This window comes from Melospiza georgiana, chromosome 18 (assembly GCF_028018845.1).
Source record: "Melospiza georgiana isolate bMelGeo1 chromosome 18, bMelGeo1.pri, whole genome shotgun sequence".
In the NCBI taxonomy this organism is placed as follows: domain Eukaryota; kingdom Metazoa; phylum Chordata; class Aves; order Passeriformes; family Passerellidae; genus Melospiza; species Melospiza georgiana.
The window spans coordinates 12,806,936-12,829,651 of record NC_080447.1 but is presented as its reverse complement, the minus strand read 5'-3'; the positions used below and the strand labels follow the sequence as shown (position 1 = coordinate 12,829,651).

At 57.6% G+C, this 22,716-nt stretch overlaps 1 protein-coding gene across 1 annotated transcript; it reads left to right on the top strand.

The window, feature by feature from the left end:
• LIF (LIF interleukin 6 family cytokine) lies at window positions 1–2,379 on the top strand. The gene is made up of 3 exons (XM_058036792.1): window positions 1–19; window positions 1,627–1,805; window positions 1,942–2,379. The coding sequence occupies exons 1-3, from the start codon at window positions 1–3 to the stop codon at window positions 2,377–2,379; spliced, it is 636 nt and encodes a 211-aa protein (XP_057892775.1).
• Window positions 2,380–22,716: the final 20,337 nt, after the last annotated feature.

Below are 22,716 nucleotides of genomic sequence, written 5' to 3'. Positions count from 1 at the left end.
ATGAAGTTCGTACCGGCAGGTAAAAAAAAAAATCAAAAAAATCCGACTTTGGGGATACTATTTCCCCTTCTCCCCCTCCCCTTTTTTCCTCCCCCTCCCCTCCGTTTGCCGGTGATGCTCGGGGGCAGGCGGGGCCCGGCTGGAAGCGCCGCTGGAGCCGGAGCGGGGCTCCCGCCGCGCCGCGTCCCCCCGGGATGAGCATCTCTGGGAATTGGCAGCGGCAGCGGAGCGCGGCGCTGGCGCGGTCCAGCCAACATCTGGACACTTATATAACTGGAAATGCTTCCAAGGAAAAAAAAAAAAAATCTCAAGGAGGGGGGGATTTTTTTTTTTTTAAATTTTTTGTACTTTTAAATACTTCCCCCCCCCCCCACTCCTGCTTATCCTCCTTGTGGGTCTCCCGATGCCTCAAGCCGAGCGCTGCGAGGATGGGGAGGCTGCCAGGTGCAGGAGGGGTCGGAGGGAGCAGCCCCCGGCCCAGAAGCCGTTCTGGGGGTCCCTCGGGGCAGCTCCCACCGGGGACTCCCCACCCACGGCCCCGATCCCCGGCACACGTGGGGCAGAGCCTGTCCCTGCCCAGCCGTGAATGGGCTGAACAGCGGCCGGGGGCACAGCGAGAGGGGCTCCGGAGGGGTCAGGGGGTCTGATCCATCCCGTGGGGACGCGCGGGGTGCGGGAGGGAGCTGGAACACGCCCAGGTAAGTCCTGTCCCACCTGGGCAGGGTAAATGAATCGAGGCTTGGGTTACCCGGCACCGGCGGCACGTCCGAGGCGCTGACAAGTGCGGGCGGCTTCGGGGCCCGTCACGGCCCGGGGGCTTGGCCTGGAGCGCGGGACCCCCGCCCTGCCGGGGCCCTGCCGGTGTCACCCGGGTCACCCAGCGGCGGGGACACCCAGGCCGCCCTCCCCGAGGCTGCCCAGCCGAGTCGCGGGCTCCAGAGCCGGTTCGGCCTCTCCGCGCTTTGGGGGTTCCCGCGGGTCGGGGCTCGCAGCTCCCCGCTCTCAGGAGGCTCAGCCGGGGTGACCCAGCTGCCGCAGGCTCAAGGGTCCCCTTGTTCCGCGGCCAGGGATTTCCTGGCTGCAGTATCTGGCAGCTGCGTCGTCTCTCCCCAGGGCTCCTCGGCGCTGCGCCCGCTTGTCAGACGGGGAAACTGAGGCAGGCGGTGGGGCCGGGGGCGGGAGGAAGGAGGGAGGGCACGCCGAGAGCAGGTTTCCTTGAGGGAGCCCCGCTGAGTCAGCCGGCCCGGGGTGGGGCCTTGCTCCCGAGGCGCCCGGACCAGGATAACGGAGGAAAAAGCTTCTCGCACGTTTGATTAAACACCACAGGTCGCCACCGGGCCGCTTGCGAAATGTGGGAATGCTGCGGGGCCCCCCGCCGGGAAGGGAGGCGGGGGAGCGCCTGCCGGGGGGCAGGTGAGGGCCGCGGCAGCGGGACGGGAGCGCGGCACGGCCGGGACAGAGCGGGGCTTCGGGCATTCCGGCCGGGCTGGACGCGCACCCGAGCGGGATGAGCCCCTGCTCCGGCTGGACACCCTCCCCTTGGGTGCCTGGGACTGGGATCATCCCGGTGGATGCACCAGCGGCAGCCAGCACCCCAGGGTGACGGCGGCCTCTCTCCCCTCACAGGCGTCGTGCCCTTCGTGGCCCTGCTCCTGCTGCAGCGGCGGCCCGTGGCCGGCCGGGCGCTGCTGGTGAGCGGCTCGGGCTGCCCCAGCCACGGCCTGTGCCGCTCCAACGTGCAGGAGCAGACCCGCAGGCAGGTGGCCGTGCTCAACGCCACCGCCCAGGAGCTCTTCAGCCTCTACGTAAGTGGTGCTTGGGGACGGCCGGGGGTCACGGCCGGGGGGCCGAGCCGCAGGCGCGGGAAGGGGAGGGGACGCGGCAGGGATGGTGGCACGGGGGACACGGGGCACGTGGGGTGACACCGGCCTCTCCTCGCAGCTGAAGTGCCAGGGAGAGCCATTCAGCAGCGAGAGCGACAAGCTCTGCAACCCCGCCGGCATCTTCTTCCCCGCTTTCCGCGTCAACCGGACGAGCGAGAGGAAGGAGGTGATGGTGGCCATGTACAAGCTCTTCGCCTTCCTCAATGCCTCGCTGGGCAACATCACGCGCGACCAGGAGGAGCTCAACCCCGTGGCCAAAGAGCTCCTCGAGCGGCTCCACAACACCACCAAGACCACCCGAGGCCTCATCTCCAACCTCACCTGCCTCCTCTGCAAGAACTACAACATCTTCCAGGTGGACGTCAGGTACGGGGACAGCTCCAAGGGCAAGAGCGCCTTCAAGAAGAAGCAGCAGGGCTGCCAGGTGCTCAGGAAGTACGTGCAGGTCATCGGGCAGGCAGCACGTGTCCTCCTACCTCATCTCAGCCCCTCATGAGCGCCCGCCCCGCCTGCGCTGCCTCTCTGCTGCTGGCCGGCCCCGCCGCTGCCTCCCCAATTCCCGCCTTCCTATTTATTACCCGGAGCCTGCGCCGGCCCCATCCGCCCTCCGGTAATTTATTGCCCCTTGACGGGGTGAACGTGTGAGCCCGGAGCGTCCGGGCAGGGCAGAGCCGGCACCCGGCAGGACGAGGCAGCGCATCCTGAGGAGCACGGGCTGGTCCCGGGATGTGCCTCAGCCATCCCCGGGCTCCCACGGGGTGTGGGGAGCCATGGGGTGGCAGCAGGGCCGGACTGTCCCCCAAGGACGGTGTCACTACGGAGAGCAGCACCCGGGCAGATGCCCCTGAGCACCGTCTGAAAGCCTTCGCTTCCCTGGAGAAAGGACTGTGAGGAGGGACATTGGGATGCAGGGACGTGGGGACGCGCTCCCCTTGCACATTTTAACTCTGGGCTCGCCTGCAAGGAGCCAAACTGAGGGTACTGGTGGCTGTGCTGGCTGGGGCTGGGTCCCACCATCCGGGACAAGGCCACCTGTGTGGGACAGTCACCCCACCGTGGAGCATCATTCCCCCGCGCGGGCACGGCGGGGCACGGAATGTCCTCTCCTCTGGGAAAGCGCTTTTCCCTTTGGAAGGGCTCTGAATGTACGAACGGCCAAGAGCTGGGCTTTGCACGGCTGGAGCCAGCCCTGGCGTGGGGACGTGGGACAAGGGGACACGGGGACATGGAATATGGGGACACAAGGACATAGGGACGTGGGACATGGGGACACAAGGACATAGGGATGTGGGACATGGGGACGTGGGGACATGGAATATGGGGACACAAGGACATAGGGATGTGGGGACACGGGGACGTGGGGACACGGGGACATGGGGATACAAGGACATAGGGATGTGGGACATGGGGACACAAGGACATAGGGATGTGGGACGTGGGGACATGGGGACATGAGGACAATAAGGATGTGGGACATGGGGACGTGGGACACAGGGACACAAGGACATAGGGATGTGGGACATGGGGGCACAAGGACATAGGGACACAAGGACATAGGGATGTGGGACATGGGGACATGAGATATGGGGATACAAGGACATAGGGATGTGGGACATAGGGACATGGGGACACAGGGACACAGGACATGGGATATGGAGATACAAGGACATAGGGATGTGGGACATGGGGACGTGGGGACATGGGATATGGGGACACAAGGACATAGGGATGAGGGACATGGGGACATGGGACATGGGGACACAAGGACATAGGGATATGGGTCATGGGGACATGGGGACATGAGGACATAAGGATGTGGGTCATGGGGACACAAGGACATAGGGATGTGGGTCATGGGGACATGGGGACATGGGGAAGGGCCCCAGGCCGGTGGCAGGTGGCGCTGGCTCGCTCCTAGCACCAGAGCGGGCTGTGTGTGTTATTTATTGACTCCGTGGAAAGCCCAGCGTGCACTGAGACCTGACTATTATAATTTTATTGTTAATAATAATTAACTATTGTTAATAATATTTGTGGTAATATATTGCCAGAACTCTATTTAAATATTTATTTTTTTATATGTGCTGTACTTTTTTTAAATAAACCAATACAAACAGACTGCATTTGGCTGCTTTTCCTTGGGTGCCTTTTGTGCTCACCCTCAGACACCTCTGCTCCCCCAAAACACCCATGGGGCTACCCCAAAACCCCTCAAGGCATCGCTGTGGATCAGCCCCCTGTCACCTCATTCTTTCCTTCCTTCCCACCTGCTATGGCATGGCTGATTTGAAATATATTTTTCCAGGTGGAGGGAGTGTTTAAATTGACTCACCAGCGGCTCAAAAGTGCTGGGATGATGTGGGACCATCGTGGTGCAGGGATTGTCCTGGCACGGGGAGCGTCGTGGTGTGGGTACCATCATGATGAGGGCACCATGCCAGGGTGTGGGAGCACCTCGGTGTGGGGAGCCCCACTCTGGCAACCCTGGAAGTTCCTGGGGAAGCGGAGAAGGGCTGGGAAGAGGCAGAGGGAGCAGAGTGAGCATGTGCGAGGTGGAGGGGACACACCAGATAAAATCAGAGCCGCTTCCCAGGCGGTGCTGGGAGAGGCTCAGCACAGCTCTGCCGGGGCCAAGACCACCTAAGGCTGCAGCAGTGGCCGGGTCCTCGCATGGGGCTGTATCGGTTAACAAGGGCCTGATTATACAGGAGACGTTGGAGCAGGATGATGAAATTTTCCTCCTCCTCCGGAGCCCTTGGGCCACTGGCCAAACCTCCCAGGCATGAGACAGCAAGCGGATGAGCTAAGATCCTGTGTGATCATCTCTCGTGTCTCAGAGGAGCCCCGACCTAAAGATCACCACAGAAATTCAGAAGTTGCCCCCTAAACCCCTCTTCCTCTGCCCAGTTGTGCCCTCCAGCTCCTATGGAAGTTTCATGGCGTGGGTTTGGCCCCAGGCTGGCACTGCCTTGTGCCAGTGGCAGCCTCGTGCCGCTCCAGTGGTGACAGCAGGGCCAGCTGTGCCCATTTCCAGCCTGGCCCTGCTGTCCCTCGATGGAAGGGGCAAATGCCAAAACAGAACGAGCTCCTCCATCCCACACCCAGGGACATCCCTGCATGCAATGGTGTCTCCCCATGCGTGATGTGGCTTTCTTCCATCACCCAGCCTGCCACCAGGGAAGGGACCCTGGGTGTCCCCGGTGTCCCTGCCCTGGAGGATGCCCATTTTGGGGTTGCAGCCCATTTGTGGGGCTGCCTGCCCTCAAAGCAATACAACACCTCCCAAAATACAGGCACGGGACAGGGTATCATCGGTTTAGGGTGGGCATTATGCCCCGGGGCCAGTCGTGCAGCACTTGCCACCACGGCTCCCTGATGGCCGTCAGGGTCATTCTGACCCCTGGCCCTGCAGCTGGGGACACACAGGTGTCCCCATTGTCACCACGGCGTCATGTGGCCAACATTTCCTATGCTGAGAACTCCAGCGCTGCTCATCCAGACGGTAGCCTTCCCTTGTGTCAACACGCGCATCCCGTTCCCGCCAGGGATGCGGAGGGTGGTGCCAGGGGGTGCCACCAACCGGCCCCGGGCAGCTCGGGGGCTGGCAGGGCCCGGGGGCAGGGCCGGAGCCGGGAGCGGGGCTGGGGACGCTGCGAGCCAGGAGCTGTGCACATCTGGATTTCTCACGCTTGCCTTCAACATCCCTCCTCAACCAGATGGCAAAAATAAATAAATACAATAAATCAAGCCTCCTGACATAAATCGGGAACTCACGCCCCGGCTCTGCGTTTCATGAGTCTCTCTGGAAGACAGTCAAACACAGGCGAGGACAATGGGTTCACTTCTCCCCTGTGCCGGGTCATTCTCAGTTAAGGCTCATTAGCAGCAGGCGGGGGATTAACTCTTCCTTCCCTGGAAACGCGTGGACAAGCCCCTAAATTTCCCCAAATCGCTTTCTCTCCCCTCCCGTGAGTGTTTGGAGCCGGGACCGGCCGTGGCCCCCGGTTGGTGCCATCGCCCCAGCGAGGCAGGACGCGCTGCTCTCCTCACCCCAGGCTCGGGAGGGATGGAAAGGGCTTTCAATTACCTCAGCCAGCGGCTGATCCCACCCAGCCGGCGCCCCGGGGAAGCGGGCCAGCCCCGCGGGCCGGACCGGGAGCCCCGCGAAGGAACCGGCCCTGCGGCTTCCCCGGCGGCACCGGCGGGACCCTGTCAGTGACTGCCCTCCGGAGCAGAGGAGCTGGGCTGGCTGGGACGGGAGCCAGGAGGGGCTCCGGGGAGCCTTCCCTGCGATGGGAGCGATGCCCGCGCCCCGATAACGGAGCGGCCTGACCGCGGGCCCCGAGCGGCGGGTCAGCGCTGCCTTCGGGGAGCGGGATACGTGAGGAGCTGCTCCTGCCCGCGGTGAAGTCAGTGCCGCTCCTGGGTGTGACTGACTGACCTCAGCCCTTGGCCCCGCGGCGCGGATCATGTGCTGCTGCCTGACGCCGCCGAACCCGGCCGGACGGGCCCCGCGCTGCCCCGGGGCCGCGGCCAGACGGGACTTGCCGTCCGCGGGGCAGGTGCGGGGCTGGGGCACCCTCGGCCGCGCGTCCCCACGGCGGCGTGACCCGCGCCGCATCCCCGGCACCGAGCGGGCAGGAGCATCCCAAACCGGGCTGAGCTCGCCGGCAGAGCCGAGGGTGGCGGTGGGGTCGTTCCCTGAGAGATCCAGGTGGAGCATCCCGCCTTTCCCCCTGTGCAGCCGGGCTGGGTCGGACCCACGGGTGCCCACGGCAGAGCCCCTTCCCCATCCAGCGGTGCCCCCAAGGCTCGGCACTGGGCAGACGCCTTTGGCTGGTGCCCACGTCCCCAGCAGGTCCCCACGGCGGGTCCCCGAGGACAGGAACATCGCATCCCGAGGGCCGGCTGGAGGCTCCGTCCCGGGCTGGCCGGCGGCCCGGGCACGCAAAGCAGAGCCGGGCCCATCTGAAACGCATTCGGGCACTGTTGCTGCAATAGCAGATGCTCCTGCGGGTCGCCGGCCACATCACAGCCCGGCCGAGCGGGAACCGCACGCTCACATGGGAAGAAACAGTTCTCGTCCCAAACGGCTCGAACTCCTAATTGGGGACCAACCGTGACAAATAAACAAGACAATGGGCTGGAGGCGAGACGAACGCAACCTCTGTCGCAGGACCCGGCTCCGAGAGCCGCCCCCGTGCCCAGCAGGGGACCTGGCACGGGCCCGCAGCAGCCGGGGAGGGCAGGGGGCAGGATCCGGGCCCCCGGCAGAGCCACGCTCTGTGTGACACCGCCGGGGCTCGGCTGGCTCGGGAGCAGGATGACACATCCCCACGGTCCCCCGAGACCCCTGTCGGTAGCTTTGCTCAGCAAGTGTTCGGTCTCGTTTGGAGCGGGATCAACTCCAGCCCTGTGGAGCGGCTGGAGCGGCCTCTCCTGCTGCACCCCAGCTTGGGGCTGGCTGGGGACCCCCGCACGGGGCTCAGGGACCCTTCTCCACCGGGGAGAGGATAATTCGGGCAGCCTTGGAGCGACGGCCGGGGCCAGCCCCGGGGATCTGATAGCGCTGTTATCTCGGCGCTGCTATCGCCCTCTAACAGAGATCGGGGCATTTCCGCAGCCCCGGCTGCGCTTGGCACCGATGGAGGAGCCCTGGCCAGACCCTCAGCATGCACAGCACCCGGACATCAGTGTCCAAAAGGGAGTGAACATCCCAGCTCTCCCGCCCCTGCTCTGCTCGGGTCTCATGGGACGTGGAATCTGCCTTGAGGACTGAGCCCAAAGCCCAAAATTCAGCAGGACTTGTGAGATTGAAGCTGTTTGAGACACATTTGCATAACAAGGCATTTCAGATGGCCTGAGCCAACATAATTCCTGGCCCTGAGGAGGAAACCAGGGCTCAAGGGAAAGATCTCACCTAAGGAAAGGGAGGGCACTTTGTGATGTGGCAAGGGTGAAGAGATGGGAAGAAAATTGTTTGGAAGCAAATCCCAAGCAGGCTCCCAGAAGAGCAGGCAACACTGGGAGACACACATTAGGCTGGCAGGGATGGAGGGGAAGGAGCAGCCCTGGGACTGAGCAGGAGCTGTGGCAGGTCCCCAGGCTCCTTAGGGACTGCAGAGAGGGCACACACCCCTGAAGCCCCCTGTGCCCCTCTTGCTGCTCCAGCTGGTGGCCTCCAGCCCTGCAGGGCACATGGGTTGTGCCACCTTTGGCTGCACATCAGTGCAGCTCTGGGGGAAGATGAGCCCCTGTTGTCCCTTTTCCCACTAAAACTAAATCAGGGAGCCAGCAAAAGGAGGGGAGAGTCCTGGAGAAACAGAGGAATGGAAAGCAGAGGTTCCTCTCGATATGGAGGGGAGAGGGACAAGAGGCTGAGACTGGTGGGTCTGTCCCTGCTCTTTGCTCTCCCCACACCCCCAGGGCACTGCAGCACTTCCAGCCCAGTGGCACCACAGGGGAAGAGGGGGACATTCTCAATTAAAACTGAGGATGTTCCACCCTAAATTTCTCTGCTCAGGGACTCACCCAACACCAGCAGGACCCCTCTGCTGAGGACTCCCAGCCCATGCCTGCAGCAAGGCAGGGATTGAGCCCTGACGGGCACTTTGGGTACCCCACTGAACTGGGCTGCACCTCCCTCACCTGGCTGAGCTCCCCACGAGGATGCCAAGCTTCCCCCCTGGCCTTCAGGGCATCTGGGACAGGTTTTAGGGCCAGGAGAGTTGACATGTTCATTTATTACAGCAGAATGGAGTGCTACCTGGCCTGGGTCACGCTCCCCTCTTGTTTCCTAAGAAAACAAGGTGTGCGTGCAATCCCGCCGGGCGAGCGTGTGCGCGCCTGTGGCTGCCAACCAAATGTGACTAAGGGCCCGAGGCTGCAGAGATAGGAAGTTCCTACACGTCTTGTGAAGGCAGGAGAGGGAGAGGAGCAAGCTCCAAATGAGGCCCCACGGCAGCAGAGCATGAACCCAGCCCTTAGAAGCCACTGGAGATTCTCCTCCTCTGCAGCCGGGCCCTGTGAGGCACAAACCTGCTGCTAGAAAGATTTCTCCTTGCTTTTTCCCCAGCCTGGCATTTCCCACACGGGCTCTGCTGTTGGGGCAGGAAGGACAGCCATGGGTGGGTGAAGCCTGTCTCTTCCTGGCAGCCCTGGTGAGATGCCTGCCAGGCTCTGGGATGGGGATTTCCACGCGGAAGCTGTGGTCACCCCACCTTGGTGTTGCCAAACCGTGCTGGCAAACACCTCACCTCGGTGCTGCTGTGTGTCAGCCTGCTGTGGGGGCTCTCTGAGGTGCTCATCACCCTGGGCTCATCCTGACACCTTTGGTCCCATCACCCCAGTACAACTGGTCACCATTATCCTGACACCACCAGCCTCCATCTCCCTGGCACACTGGTCCACATCATCCCAGAAACCAGTCCCCACCAGCCCAGTACGATCAATTCTCATCACCCCAACAGGACCAGTCCCCACCAGCCCAGTACCACAGGTCCTAATGCCCCAACAGGACCAGTCCCCACCACCCCAGTACCACAGGTCCCAATGCACTAACAGGACCAGTCTCCACCATCCCAATACCATCACCCCAGCACCCCAACAGGACCAGTCCCCACCAGCCCAGTACCACAGGTCCCCATCAGCCCAGCACCACCAGTCTCCAGGGCACCAGGAGCTGCAGCCCCTCAGGATTTACCACTCCCTAGGGACAAAGGGAAAGGCTTTCTCCTCTCCTAACCCTGCTGTAATCAATGTCAAAGCTTCCCTTGCTCCCTCCAGCACCCTGGGCAGGGCGGCCCAGCCCAGCTCCCGGTGCCGGCGGCGGAGAGAGCTCCGCAGGCCCGACCCCGGGCGCATCCACATCCTCGCATGCTCGCCTCGCAGCCAAGCCCTGGAGGAAACAAGCCCCAGCTGTGCCTCCTCACAGCTACCGTGACCGGGCTCTTCCCCCAGAAGGTCTGGGCCGAGCAGCGGGAGGGACCTGCCCCGCCGTGCCGGAGATGGGGCAGAACGGGCTGCACTCGGCGGATGGGATGCGCAGGGTGCAAGGGCTCCTCTCTCCCCGCACGGACCTGCGGCACCACGGCCGGTGGAAAGCCGGGATCACACAGGTCCCATGCCGGTTCCTCGGGGCCGGTTCCTCGCAGGGCTGTGTTTACATGTCCCCGTGCCGGCCCACATCTGTGTTTATGTGTGTGTTTCCGTACGGGTGCGTGTGGCTCCGTGTGTGTGGCGGGGTTTCTGGGTGTGTACGGGTGTCTCTTCGCGTCGGGCTCTCAGTTAACCTCTTAGAAAATGAAAACAAGCCTGGAAGCCTGGCAGCTGCTGCCGAGCCCCGCTCCAGCGCCGCTTCCAGACAGACGGTAACCGCAGGTCTGATGACCGAGCACACACACGCTTCCCTTCGGGCCTTCTTAATTGCGCCGTCAGATATTCTGAAACAAAGGAAATTAAAGACTAAACTGATAGCAATAAATATGTCACGGGAGCGACGGGAGGCGGGCAGCTCCCTGGGCGGCTGGGAACTGGCAGCAGGGAGGGAGAATGGGATGGGGAGCTGCAGGAACCGCGGGCAGGAGCCCAGGCTTGGTCAGGGCTCTAATGAAAGTTGGGTGGGCATTGGCAACGCCGCTGACCCCGGGAGAGGCCTGGGAACGCTCCAGCACAGACGGGCTGGATGGCCACGTTGGATTTCTCATGGAAACTTGTGTAGGTTCTTGCCAGGTCCCAGGATTTTTATTTTTTTTCCCTTGTCTTTGCCCAGATTTTCTCGAAGCGGCTCCTCTGATTCCCTCCAGCTGCCTGCACGCGAGCGCTGCAGCAAACGCCTGGAGAGAGGTGGCAGGAGGGATGCCACCCTCTCCCAGTGGGCACATGGCTGGTGGCACCTGAGGGGACTGCTGGGCACAGATCTGTTTGCCTGCAAAGTGTCAGCACTGGTTTAGGGGCTGAGCTGGATGGAAACCACCAAAATGGTGCTCGAGGATGGGATGGGGGAGCACTGGGAAGCCGAGCTGGTGCAGGCAGGCTTCAGAGCAGGGGTGAGCAGGACCTGGCAGCAACTTTGGCAGCGGCTGGCAGAGCACGGGAACCACTGTTCCACCAGCTGCCAGCTGATGGGGTGAGGTGATGACTTTGAGAAAGCCCTGACCTAGCATGGGAACAGCCTGGCAGAGGGGCAGGAAAAGCCCAGTGCCTGCTGAGCCTGGGAAGGTGGAGCGGGAGATGCAGGGGATGTGGTGGAGCAGGGCAGAGAGGTCTGCTGTCCACCACTGGAGGGTGGGACAAGACATTCCGGGACCTTGACCACAGCAAGAGACATTCAGGAGAAATCTTCCTGATTTTCCAGGATTGCTGCCTGCGGGAGAGCCCCGGGAAGAGACAGGACAGGATGCAGAGCAGGCAGGAGCCTCCCTCCCACACAGGAGCTGCTCACTGCAGCATCTCCAAGCTTCACTCCCCAGTTCCACGGACTTTCTCCCAGCCTCAGCTTCCCAGCTGGGATGTGAAAGCAGCTCGGTTGAGAGAAGATGGAAGCAGCAAGAGTGGCTCGGACACGGCAGGATGAGGGGTTGAATTCGGGCAGCAGAAAGGCTTTGCTGGGCTAAACCCCTTCTGGAGCCGGGAGGTTTTTTGGCGTGCTCGCAGCGGTGTCCAGCCTATTGTGGGAAAGCGCCGAGTGCCGGTCCCAGCGCTGGAGGCAGTGTCACACGGGGAGCGCTGCGGAACCAAGGCACTTCTGGCTGAAAAACATCTTTCCATAACCACAGGAGAGCAGAGAGCCAGCTGGGCAGAAAACACAGGCAGGGCACTTCCCTAGAAATATCCAAACACCTCCAAAAAATAACCCGAGGTAGCAACTGTCCCCAGCCCCGCGGCTGCATTGATCCCGTTTATATCTCCCAAATCCCCCGGCGCTCCCAGCTCTGCTATTCCACTCTTCTGGCGCAATTCCTGCCAAGTTCCTCGGGCGCCGATCCAAAAGGCAGCTGGGTGTCCCTGCGGCACCCGCAGCCTTTTTGCTGATGGGCACTTTGCAGGGGCAGCTTCCCTTCCCGGGAGCCGGAGGGGAAGGAAGCGCGGCCGGCGGGGCTGGCAGTGACCCGTGGCGCTGCCGCGAGTGGCCCGAGCGCGGCTGCCGCTTCCGCTGCTCGGCATTGCGAAGCCGCTGCCCCGGGGCGCTGCAGGCAGCTGGCAGGGCAGGGAGCGACGGGCCGGGGCGCTCCGTGCCAGCCCCAGATCCTGGCGGGGCCGCCTGCCATTCCCGCCGGGATGTGCTGGGTGCCAGGGGCAGGCGCGGCCCCGCGGGGTCAGCCCGCAGCTCCCGGTGCCGTGTGCTGGGACAGAGCCAGACCTGCTGGCACGGGGAACATTCAGGTGCTCAGCCTGGTCTGGAGCCCAGGAATTTGGTCCAAGAATGGGGCAGCCCCGAGGAGCAGGGCGGGAGGGAGGCACTGTGTGGAATCCTGCAGTTTGCTGGAGCTTGAGCATCTCAATCCCAGCTGCAGCTGCCGTAGGGTCCATACTGGGGTCAGTGGTATTTAGGATCTGCATTAGTTACATAGAGGAAGGGATGGAGGGCACACTCAGCAGGTTTGCAGATGACACTGAGCTGAGCAGTGACACACCCAAAGGACAAGGCCACCCAGAGGGACCTGGGCAAGCTCAAGCAGCGGGTCCGTGGGAATCTCCATATGGTTTAACAGGACCAAATTCTGCTGCTGCACTTGGATTGGGGCAACCCCCCAGGATCAGATCAGGCTGGGGATGAAAGGATCAAGAGCAGCTCTGAGGAGAAGCACTTTGGGATGCTGGTTGGGGAGGGCTGGCCATGCCCTGGCTGTGTGCACTGGGATCCAGACACCCCCCATGCCCTGGGCTGAGCCCCCAGCATGGGCACTGAGGGGAGGATTCTGCCCCTCTGCCCCACTCAGGTGAGACCCCACCTGCAGAGCTGCCCCAGCCCTGGGGGCCAGCACAGGAGCGAACTGGAGCTGCTGGAGCCTGTCCAGAGGAGGCCATGGAGATGCTCCAAAGTCTGGAGCCCCTCTGGTGTGAGGAAAGGATGAGAGAATTGAGATTGTTCCTCCTGGAAAAGAGAAAGTTTTGGGGTGACCTAATTGTGGCCTTGCAGTTCCTAAATGGAACCTACAAGAAAGAGGGGCAGAAAAGCCCATCTACAATGATGCCAGGACAAGGGGGAATGGCTTCCCACTGCCAGAGGGCAGGGATAGATGGGATATTGGGGAGAAATTCCTCCCTGAGGATGGGAAGGTCTGGGCACAGGGTGCCCAGAGCAGCTGTGGCTGCCCCTGGATCCCTGGCAGTGCCCAAGGCCAAGTTGGATGGGTCTTGGAGCAGCCTGGGACACTGCAAAATGTCCCTGCCCATGGCAGGGGTGGAATGGGGTGGGTTTTAATGTCCCTTCCAACCCAAACTATTCTGTGAGAAGAGCAGAGGAGACATTTGATGCCGCCCACCCTTGATGCAGGAGACAGCCATGAGATCCATGAGGATCCTGCCCGGCTGTGGGCCAGGCTGGCAAGAGGAAGGAGAGAGACAAGGCAGCTTCTCATTGAGTCTCAGTGGGAAAGCACCAGGAATCAGAGCACCCTGGGCAAGGGGAAACCCAAGGTTCTCCCCCACCTTTGCTCATTCATGTCCGTGGGTGAGACATCCTGACAGCCAGGGAAATCACTCCACTGCTCGCTGGCCCATCACGGAGCAGGCTGCGGCCCCGCAGTCCCACGCAGCCTGGCTGCTCCCATACCCCCTCCTTCTCCCCCAGGTGAGCCTCTGAGAAGGAACTTCCCACCAAGAACAGACTTGCCTTGCTCCCAGCGAAGGGAATCTGCACCCTCACTTGGCGTAGGAACTCACTGTTACTCAGAAGGGATCCAGCTTTCCCCGTAAGCTCTGCCTGGCCAGGGGCAGCTGCCGGGCCTGGCCTCCTCTTCCTCCCGGCCCACGCAGGGGGGGGAAGTGCCTGGCACAGAGCTCCTGCTTTCCTGAGCAAAGGAATGTTCCTTGGCTGTGGGAGCAGCAGCAGCAGAGCAGGTGGGCTCCCAGGAATGAAGAGTTTTTCCCTCCTGCCGTGGCTGGAGGAGGCCAGCGCTGCCCTCGCCGTGTCCTGGAAGCAGAGGCTGGAGCCAGGGGAATTTTGTCACCCTCCTTCACCTGTTGTCTTCTTCAGAAAATAGCACAGATAAGGCTCAAAAGCCAGTCCCCCAATTCAGTGTGGCTCCTGAAATCCTCACACAAATCCTCCTGAGATAGATTTTCAGCAGAAAACCAAGTTTTTGGAACTGGAAATAGACAGCAAAACCACCTGAACATGACCCATGGCTCAGCCCCCCACTGATTCCCATCTCATTCCATCTTTGCTCCACTGTCATACACCAAACCATCTTCTCTCATGTCCACCTCATGAGCCAGCCCAAGGCAGGCTGTGCTCACCCAGGGAGTCCCTACGCAGCTCCCAGGAATGCTGCTCACACCACAGGATTCATGGGGATCAGTCTTAATCTCCAGACTCAGTAAACCCAAAGAAAGTGACTCTTTGTTTCTCAAGAAATCTGCAGAAATACTGAAATCAGCAAAATCCTTGTCCTTCCTGCACCAGTAAGCGATGGCTAAACATTATTCTAGATCAAAGGAGGATGGGAAAGGCCAGATCAGACCTAAAGCCCATCCAGCCCATGTCTGCCTCCAGCAGTAACTCCCAACAGATGCTCCAGAGGAAGGTTCAAAGCCTCCTCAGTGCACAGACACAAAATGTTGTGCCTGAGCAGGACTTCTGATCATCCCTCACAGGGCACAGGAGCAAATCCAGAGGTTTTGCTGGCTAAGACCAGTGGGATGCAGGTGGGACCCACAGCAGCTCATTCAAAAACCAGAGTTAGGGGGGAGAAGTCCCTCTGCAGATAACGGAGAGAGGGATGAAAGGCTTCCTTCAGTGATTCAAAAGGAGAGCCTGTCTCCACTCTGAATCATCCTGGGAAAGAGCTGATCTCTCTTCATCGACCAAATACGGAGTTTAAGACCGTTGGCCTCCAGTCAGAGCTCTCAAACATCTCAAATTGGAGTGGGTGCACCAACAGAAAGGGTTTCAGCTTCAGCAACATCCCTCCATGTGCACCTCCCTTTGATGCCTCCCTCAAATACCAAATGTCACCACTAAGGTGCAGATCACAGGAGAAAGTGAGATGGCCCCCAGCAGACCGCTGAATTTAGGGAAAATTAATTTCCCAAAGCCCTGCTTCACAGGGCTCTCCCATAATATTCTGGACTAATAAAGGAAATACCTCACAGAAATCTATACAAATCAGAAATGGCAGAGAAGCATCTGTTGAGAGCACCTTGAAGAACTGAGCTCTGTCAAATCACTCCTGGCTGGCAGAGTTGTGACCTCAGGAGAGTCACTTCCACTTTGAATTTCAGCAGCTCCCTCTTTATAGTGAGCATAAAGCTCAAAGAAGTGTAGAATAATTTGGGTTGGAAGGGACCTGAAAACTCATCTTGACATGAAAACTCACCCCCTGCCATGGGCAGGGACACTTTCCAATAGCCCGGGTTGCTCCAGACCCCTCCCAGCCCGACCTTGGGCCCTTCCATGGATCCAAGGGCAGCCACAGCTGCTCTGGACATCCTGTGCCAGGGATTCCCCATCCTCACAGGGAAGAATTCCTTCCCAATATCCCACCTAACCCTGTCCTCTGGCAGTGGGAAGCCATTCCCTGTGTCCCATCCCTCCCTACACGAGCTGTTCAACCTCCTTTACAGAGAACCTTATGACCTGCGGATGCAATAGGTGCTGGTGAATTCATGGAATTTCTAATGGAAAGCAGAGGAAATAGCAGCTGAAAACCCCACGCTTCCCACGGGCAGCGTTTCCTGCCACAGTGATGCACAGGGGGGTGCTGGTGACAGCAGCAGAGCCCCTGTGATGTAACATCCCCAACGCCCCCGAGCTCCGCGCGAGGCTCCCGGCAGGTCTGAACAGGAGCCACGGCAGCCACGGTCCCGCACGGCGCCCTCAGCCCGGCACCGTGAGCGACGAGGAGCTCGTGGAGAGGCTTCAAAGGTGCCCTGACATCAGCAAAGCCACAGGTCTGGCCAGGCCCAGCTCCTGCTGGAGCCATTATCAAAGCATTGAGTCACGGAGCCGTGCTGACCGTCACTGCCTTTGTCCGGCGTGGAAGGATGCCCAGGCGGACAGATCTGACTCTCACAGCTCGCTCTCCTGCCCGACAGAGCTTCTTACACAGCACGCTCTGTTGCTGGGCTATAGGGAATTTTTGTCCTGGTTTTCTTGACGTGATCCTTTTCAGAAAGAAAACCCTGACTCATGAAGCCGTGACGTTGAATGTGCTGCTGTGTAAGGCCTGACACAATGAGACACTTGGCACCCGCTTGCTCCGAGCCCGGCCAAGGGGAATATATGCATTTTTAAGAACTGAATATCCTAATTTTTTACTTTTAAGGAATAGGGAAGCCTTAGCAATGCTGTAGCAACAAGGGTCACCCAAATACAGTCAATGTCTCCCACTGGAGAGTTAAAAAAGCGAAATGAAAAAATAATGGTTTTCCCTTTGCTTTTGCAATCGGTGGCCAAATATGCTGCTGCTCTTCCGGAATGCACAGCTGCCAATTCCAGAGGAGAAAATCTCTTGTAGCCAAGTAGCTCAGCTCCTACATTCTCTCCAAGAGCCTGGGAAAAAGGAAAGGCGGCCAGCCAGTCGGCTAAATAATTTTTGGAAATAAGTAGGTAATGGCCCTCCAACACACCACGGCAAGCTTACTTGCAGGCTGACGTCTTTTTGTAAAGCAGAAAATTGACACATCCATGTCAAATCCTTAGATCTCCTTTGTAGAAGCACTGTGAGTTGAGTGTGGGTCAGATTTCCAAGTCACCAAAAGCTTTAAAGCACACAAAGCTTCCCCAAAATTAACACAGGCAGCAAAGTATACTTGGATGAGCCCATCTGGCCTCAGTTAAGATGTGCTGAAATACTGGGAGTTGGGGATTTTTTTGGATATTCCTGCTCCAAGGCTTCCAAATAAACTCTCTGTGAAAAATAGAAAGAACACAGTGTCAGGCAACTGGCCTGATTCCTTTATTATTTCAGTGTAATTCCAGTACTTCAGCAGGGAAATCAGGTAACAACCATCAGGAATGGGAAATATTTGATTGTACAGGCAGCTCAGCTGTGCCTGGATGTCCTGCTTGCCAGCATCTCCCAGGTGCTGAAGCATGCACTGATTTGCTATGGAATAACACCAAATTTTTTCTGAGGAGTTTTTGTGCTGTGCTACAGGCTCTGGCTCCTCTTGAGCTTGGTCAATGTGGAGGTTTGGCCAAAAACAAGAGGTCCTTGGGGTCTCTATCCCATGGATAATTCCTCTTCCACCCTCATCAGCTGTTGGAATGGGGGTCAGGAAAAGGCTCTGGATGAAAACTAACCCAACCCATGGGAAGGTGATCCAAGCTTTCAGGAGAACACACAGGTTGTGACTACCTGTGCTGTTCCTTCCCAGCCCATTGCTTGGGGGACACAGCTGGGAGTCACCAGAGCCCTGCGGATGTGGGACTGTGTGCTCCAGGAGGAATGAACAGCAAGTGATGGCCTTCAGTGGGTAAGATCCAGTCCTCAGTTAATGGCAGGGAAGATACTGGGACTGGAAGATGGAGATCAACTTCCACAGTGAGACCCCACCTGCAGAGCTGCCTCCAAGTCCCAGCACAAGGAGAACATGGAGCTGCTGGAGAGAGTCCAGAGGAAACCATGGGGATGCTCTGAGGGCTGGAGCCCCTCTGCTCTGGAGCCAGGCTGGGAGAGCTGGGGGTGCTCACCTGGAGAGGAGAAGGCTCCAGGCAGAGCTCAGAGCCCCTTGCAGGGCCTGAAGGGGCTCCAGGAGAGCTGGGCAGGGACTGGGGACAAGGGATGGAGGGACAGGACACAGGCAATGGCTCCCAGTGCCAGAGGGCAGGGATGGATGGGATATTGGGAATTGGGAATTGTTCCCTGGCAGGGTGGGCAGGCCCTGGCACAGGGTGCCCAGAGCAGCTGTGGCTGCCCCTGGATCCCTGGCAGTGCCCAAGGCCAGGCTGGAATAACCTGGGACGGTGGAAGGTGTCCCTGCTCATGGCAGGGGGAGGAGTGAGGTGAGCTTTAAGGTCCCTTTCCATGAAAACCATTCTGTGATTCTGTGCCTGGAGAGCTGCAGCAGAGCACAGCTGGAGGTGTGTGAGCAGAGTTCAGCATGTTTTTGCACGTAGGTTTTTGCATGTAAGCAGAATCTCCTTCACTCTGGAATTATTGGCTATTAATGGAGCTGCATCCTGCAGTGCTGTTTTAATAACACTGAGGAAGCACTTGGAAACATCCAACAGACCAAACCCCCATAAAAAAAGCTCCTGAAGGGCTCCTGAGATGGTTCCTGCCCCAAAGGCCAGCATTCCCTCTGTGGGGGAGGAGTGGGAGAGAGGGAGTCCTTCCCTAAATCTCTGAGTGTCCCCACACTGCAGGGTCTCCTGCATCCCAGCACTGCTCCTCACCCACAGGCACACGCAGCTTCATTTTTCTGTCTAGAGTGAACTTTTAAGGAGAAGTATTGAGGGACAAAAAGCAACTGTGCCCCTGATTCTCCTACAAGGCCCTGACCCGTGGCTGTGCCTCCACCACCTGCTCGGGCTGACATTCAGGGAGCTGAGGCTGGCAGAGGCTTGGGCACATTCTAGCCAACTCCAAATGCCAGTTTTGTTTTCTGGAGACACCATTTTCCTGTGTTTGACACAGTCTTACACTCTGTTACTGAAAAAAAGGTCTGTGTGTGATTCAAGGTCAATCTACTGCACAAAGGACTTGGTTTCCTGTTATCAAGCCCAGAGTTTCATCAGAGTAAACATCCCCTCGCTGCACGTCCTGTAGAGAAACACATGAACAGTACCATGAACAAAATTTAGCATGACATGCCTGGAAAAGAAACCAGTACCTTGTATTTGCCTCCCACATGCCCCTTCTCCCTCTGGTGTTTGCCCAAAGCCTTCCAGGGTAGTGCTGGGTGCTTTTCTTATGAACAGCCACAAACCGTCCTGAAGGGTGTTAATTCACAGAATTGTGAACAGTTTGGATGAGAAGGGACCTTAAAGGCCATCTCATCACACCCCTGCCATGGGGACACCTTCCACTATCCCAGGGTGCTCCAAGCCCTGTCCAACCTGGCCTTGGACACTCCAGGGATGTGAGTGCTGAATCCACTGATCACAGCCAGGCTGTTTGCATTCCTGTTTTCCCAGTGTGCAGCCAGCTCCCCAGGCAGGTATTCACACCATGAGCCAGTGGATTCTGCAGCAGAACAGTGGGTCATTGATGCTCTGGGAAATGCCAAACAGGCCTGTCTGGCACACGGACACCCAGGGCGGCGTTTCCTATGGAAAACTGTGAGCCTTCGGAATCTCAGCCTCCGCTTCAAGGAAAGGTCTACATGCCAACCAGACTTAAATTAGCCTTGGAAACTGATTCTGGAAAATGTGCCAGCTCAGATGCAAATCCCTCTTACTTACCTCGTGATGACAACAACAGCCTGGTGAAATTTTACTCATCCATTAACAGAAAAGACCTTGCCCGGTGACACACGTGGGTGGGATTCCAGCAGGGTGACATTGCTTTTGGCACGAGGGCCTTGGCCCCCAAGAATGGCAGCCCTGTGGCATGACAAATGCAGGCCACAGCCACATACCTTACCTGCTGACTCAAGGGGAAGAATGCAGAACCTACAAAAATTAAACTTCCAGCCAAAATCCCGAGATGGTAATCTCACAGAACAGCCCCTGAGGTAAAAGATTGATGATTAGAATTACACTCAGGAAAACACTGGTTCATTTCTAAACACCTTCAGAGCAAGTTATAGCCAAGACATTCCACTGGGGTCACTTCTTAAATCCACTGGAGGGAAAACATGAGCACTCAGCTCACTAGGACAGTGATTTTTGTTTCACCACCATGGATAGAGGCCCCTCCATGCCCCATTAAAATCAATGGCAGAACTCTCCTGTTTTTGGCATGAACTCATTTTCGTTTCTCCTCCTCCTGGTCATGCTTCTTCTCTCTGCCATATCTCCAAAACTGAAAGTGCAGCAGCAGTGATCAGATCAGACAACTTTCTAGATCACCCACATCCGTGGAAATCCCAAAAGAATCCTCTGATTTCAGGTGAAAACCAAATGTCGATACCTGTCCACCCGCTTCCCGCACAGCCCCTGGGGCTGGGTTAATTTTCCTGTCGAGGACCGGCTATTTAAGGATGTGGTTGAGACGATGCGTTTCTGTTTGACTTCAGTTTGAAACCAAAAGACTGCTCTTCTTGTTAACCGCTCTCCCAGAAAGAAGGAAGGATTTCCAGAAGCCCCACTCACCTGGTTGTGGCTCGGCAGGTTGAGGATGTCCACACCCCAGCGACTGAAGAGCCTGCGGTCGCCATAAACGAGAACAGGTTCCCTTTCTTCGCTGGCTTTCTGAAAAACCCTAGGGAGCATTCACTTTCCCCTTACAGAATGTTCCTAATATTTTGGGGGTTTTTTAAGCAGTTTTTAATCTTAATTGCTGCTGGGATCTTTGGGTGATCAAAGGGAGGATGGCTGTGATTCTTTGTATTACTCAGTGCTGCATTAGCACCGGGATCACATATTCATTTATTTTGGTTGAGGAGGTAACAGTCTCCTTTCACTGCACGCACACAATTACTGTAAGCATGCAGGGGACTTGCCAAATGATGCATGAGGGGAGGAGGAGAATCTTTGAAGAAAATTGTTCAAACCTAATTTAGTTCACTAATTGGCAAGGGACCGTTACTAACGAATTGCTTCTGTTTTATGTCAGTAGTGAATCAGGTTGATCATGTGTAACATACATTAAGTCAGTTAATGAGTATTAACTAGAAATGGGACCGAAACACAAGAAAAAGGGTTTTTACCTTTAACTAGCCAAGCAGAATCATCAATAAATAAAAGGATATCTGTAAGTGACTTTGATGATTCCAATCTGCAGTGGAAGGACTTTTCTTAGAAACTGATGGTAACCACAAGAGGGGAAAAAAAATCAGATGCTTACTGCGGCACTTCATCAACACTCGCTTTACTTCTAACCAAGCCTGAAATGAAAATGACTAAAAGTCATTACCATAAAATAACTGATTAGAACCCCATGTCAACTGAGACAGTGAGTTCTGGCCCTGGCTATGGGACCAGGGCATCATAAGGCCAGTGAAGGCGTGTGTTGACCTGGTGGTGGCTGTGTGTGCACTTCCACTGGGGGACAGGACACTTGGCAACCCCCCTAACCCTTGATGTGCCCCTAACCCATGGAGAGCATTGAGATCACCTTGTTGGAGCAGCCACAATCACAGCCATGCTTCACTCTCCTCTCTGTGTGTGAGCCAACAGCGTGACACAGCTTTGGGTGCCGTCAGGGCTGCAGGAATGTGGCCCTCAGAGCCCAGCAGTGCCAGGGCAGAGCTGGGAGGTGACAGCAGGCCCACGTGCAGAGCCTGGCTCACTCGTGGATGTGCAGCCCTGAGAGCAAACACTGTTACAAAACCCGGGCAGAAGGAGAGTTTCTGGCTGGCTCTGGCATGTGAACAAACTGGCTTATTAGGCCACAGGTGCAAAAATGAGAATGTGGAGTGAAAGTGAGGATAAAATGGAGAATTCTGGTGGGTGCTCTGCAGGTTTTGTGAAATAGGTATCAGGCCATGGAACCTGCCAGACACTGTGGGGGGCTCAGGGACAGGCAGGGTCTGTTTGCTGTGATCTGCAGGATTGGCTTTAGGATTGCAATCCAACACTGCACTGCCTGGAGAAGGAGGGAGGCAGAACATCTCAGGGAGCTCAGTCTGGAGCTCAGCTCTGCTTCAGCCTTGGCTTCCAACTCAGGCTTTTCAACTTTCTGGCCAAGCAGAGTCAAAGCAGAAGGGAGATGCATCAATCCCATCTCCTGGTAGCTTTAGGCAGGGAAAGATCACTGTTCCAGCAGGAAGGAAGGGCCCTGATGTCTGCAGCCAGTCTTGGATACTGCCACAGCAGATGAGAGCTCCAGACTCTATGGATCAGATACCTGTCATGTGTTGCTCTCCTTACCTGTATTTGCAGCCACCAGGTGCCTTTCTCACAGCAGGTTCTGAACTGGGTATTTTGCAACACAATTTATATCACACAACTGCTGAGCCCCTCAGCACATGGTGGGGTGCTGATTTAGAAATGAGCTGATAATACAGTCATGGCAACACTACTTGCAGAGTCAGAAGAAAAATCTAAATATCCAGCACCAGCAGAAAATGTGTACAGATTAGTTTATCTCTGCACTCAATAGAGATAAGACCCCTTATTTGAAAAAAAAATCTAAGCTCCAGGAAACAGCAGAAAGGATGAAGTTAAGCACAGTGTGGTGGATCATGAGACATGCTGCCTGCTGGCATTGATACCTCAGAGTTCATCTGGAAATAATGCCTTAAATCAGGGTGACAGGACAGTCCAGCCCCAGAGGAGGGGACTTAGCCAGTGAGGGGCAGGGGTGTGAGGGAAAGAGGCAGAAAGAAGCACACAGACACCGTTTATGTGGAATGATAAATTCTCAGCTCAAGAACATCAAACAAGTGCAGCTGGCTGGCAATGCCATGGCAGTTCTGGTGCTTGCTGTCTCTTGGCAATCCAGAGTTTTCAGGAGACAAATAAACATGCAGAAATACACGTGGGATGGGGAAGAGTTAAACATTGGTCTGTACCAGTCAGATGACAATGCAAACTCACACCTTCCAAATGTATTGTGTG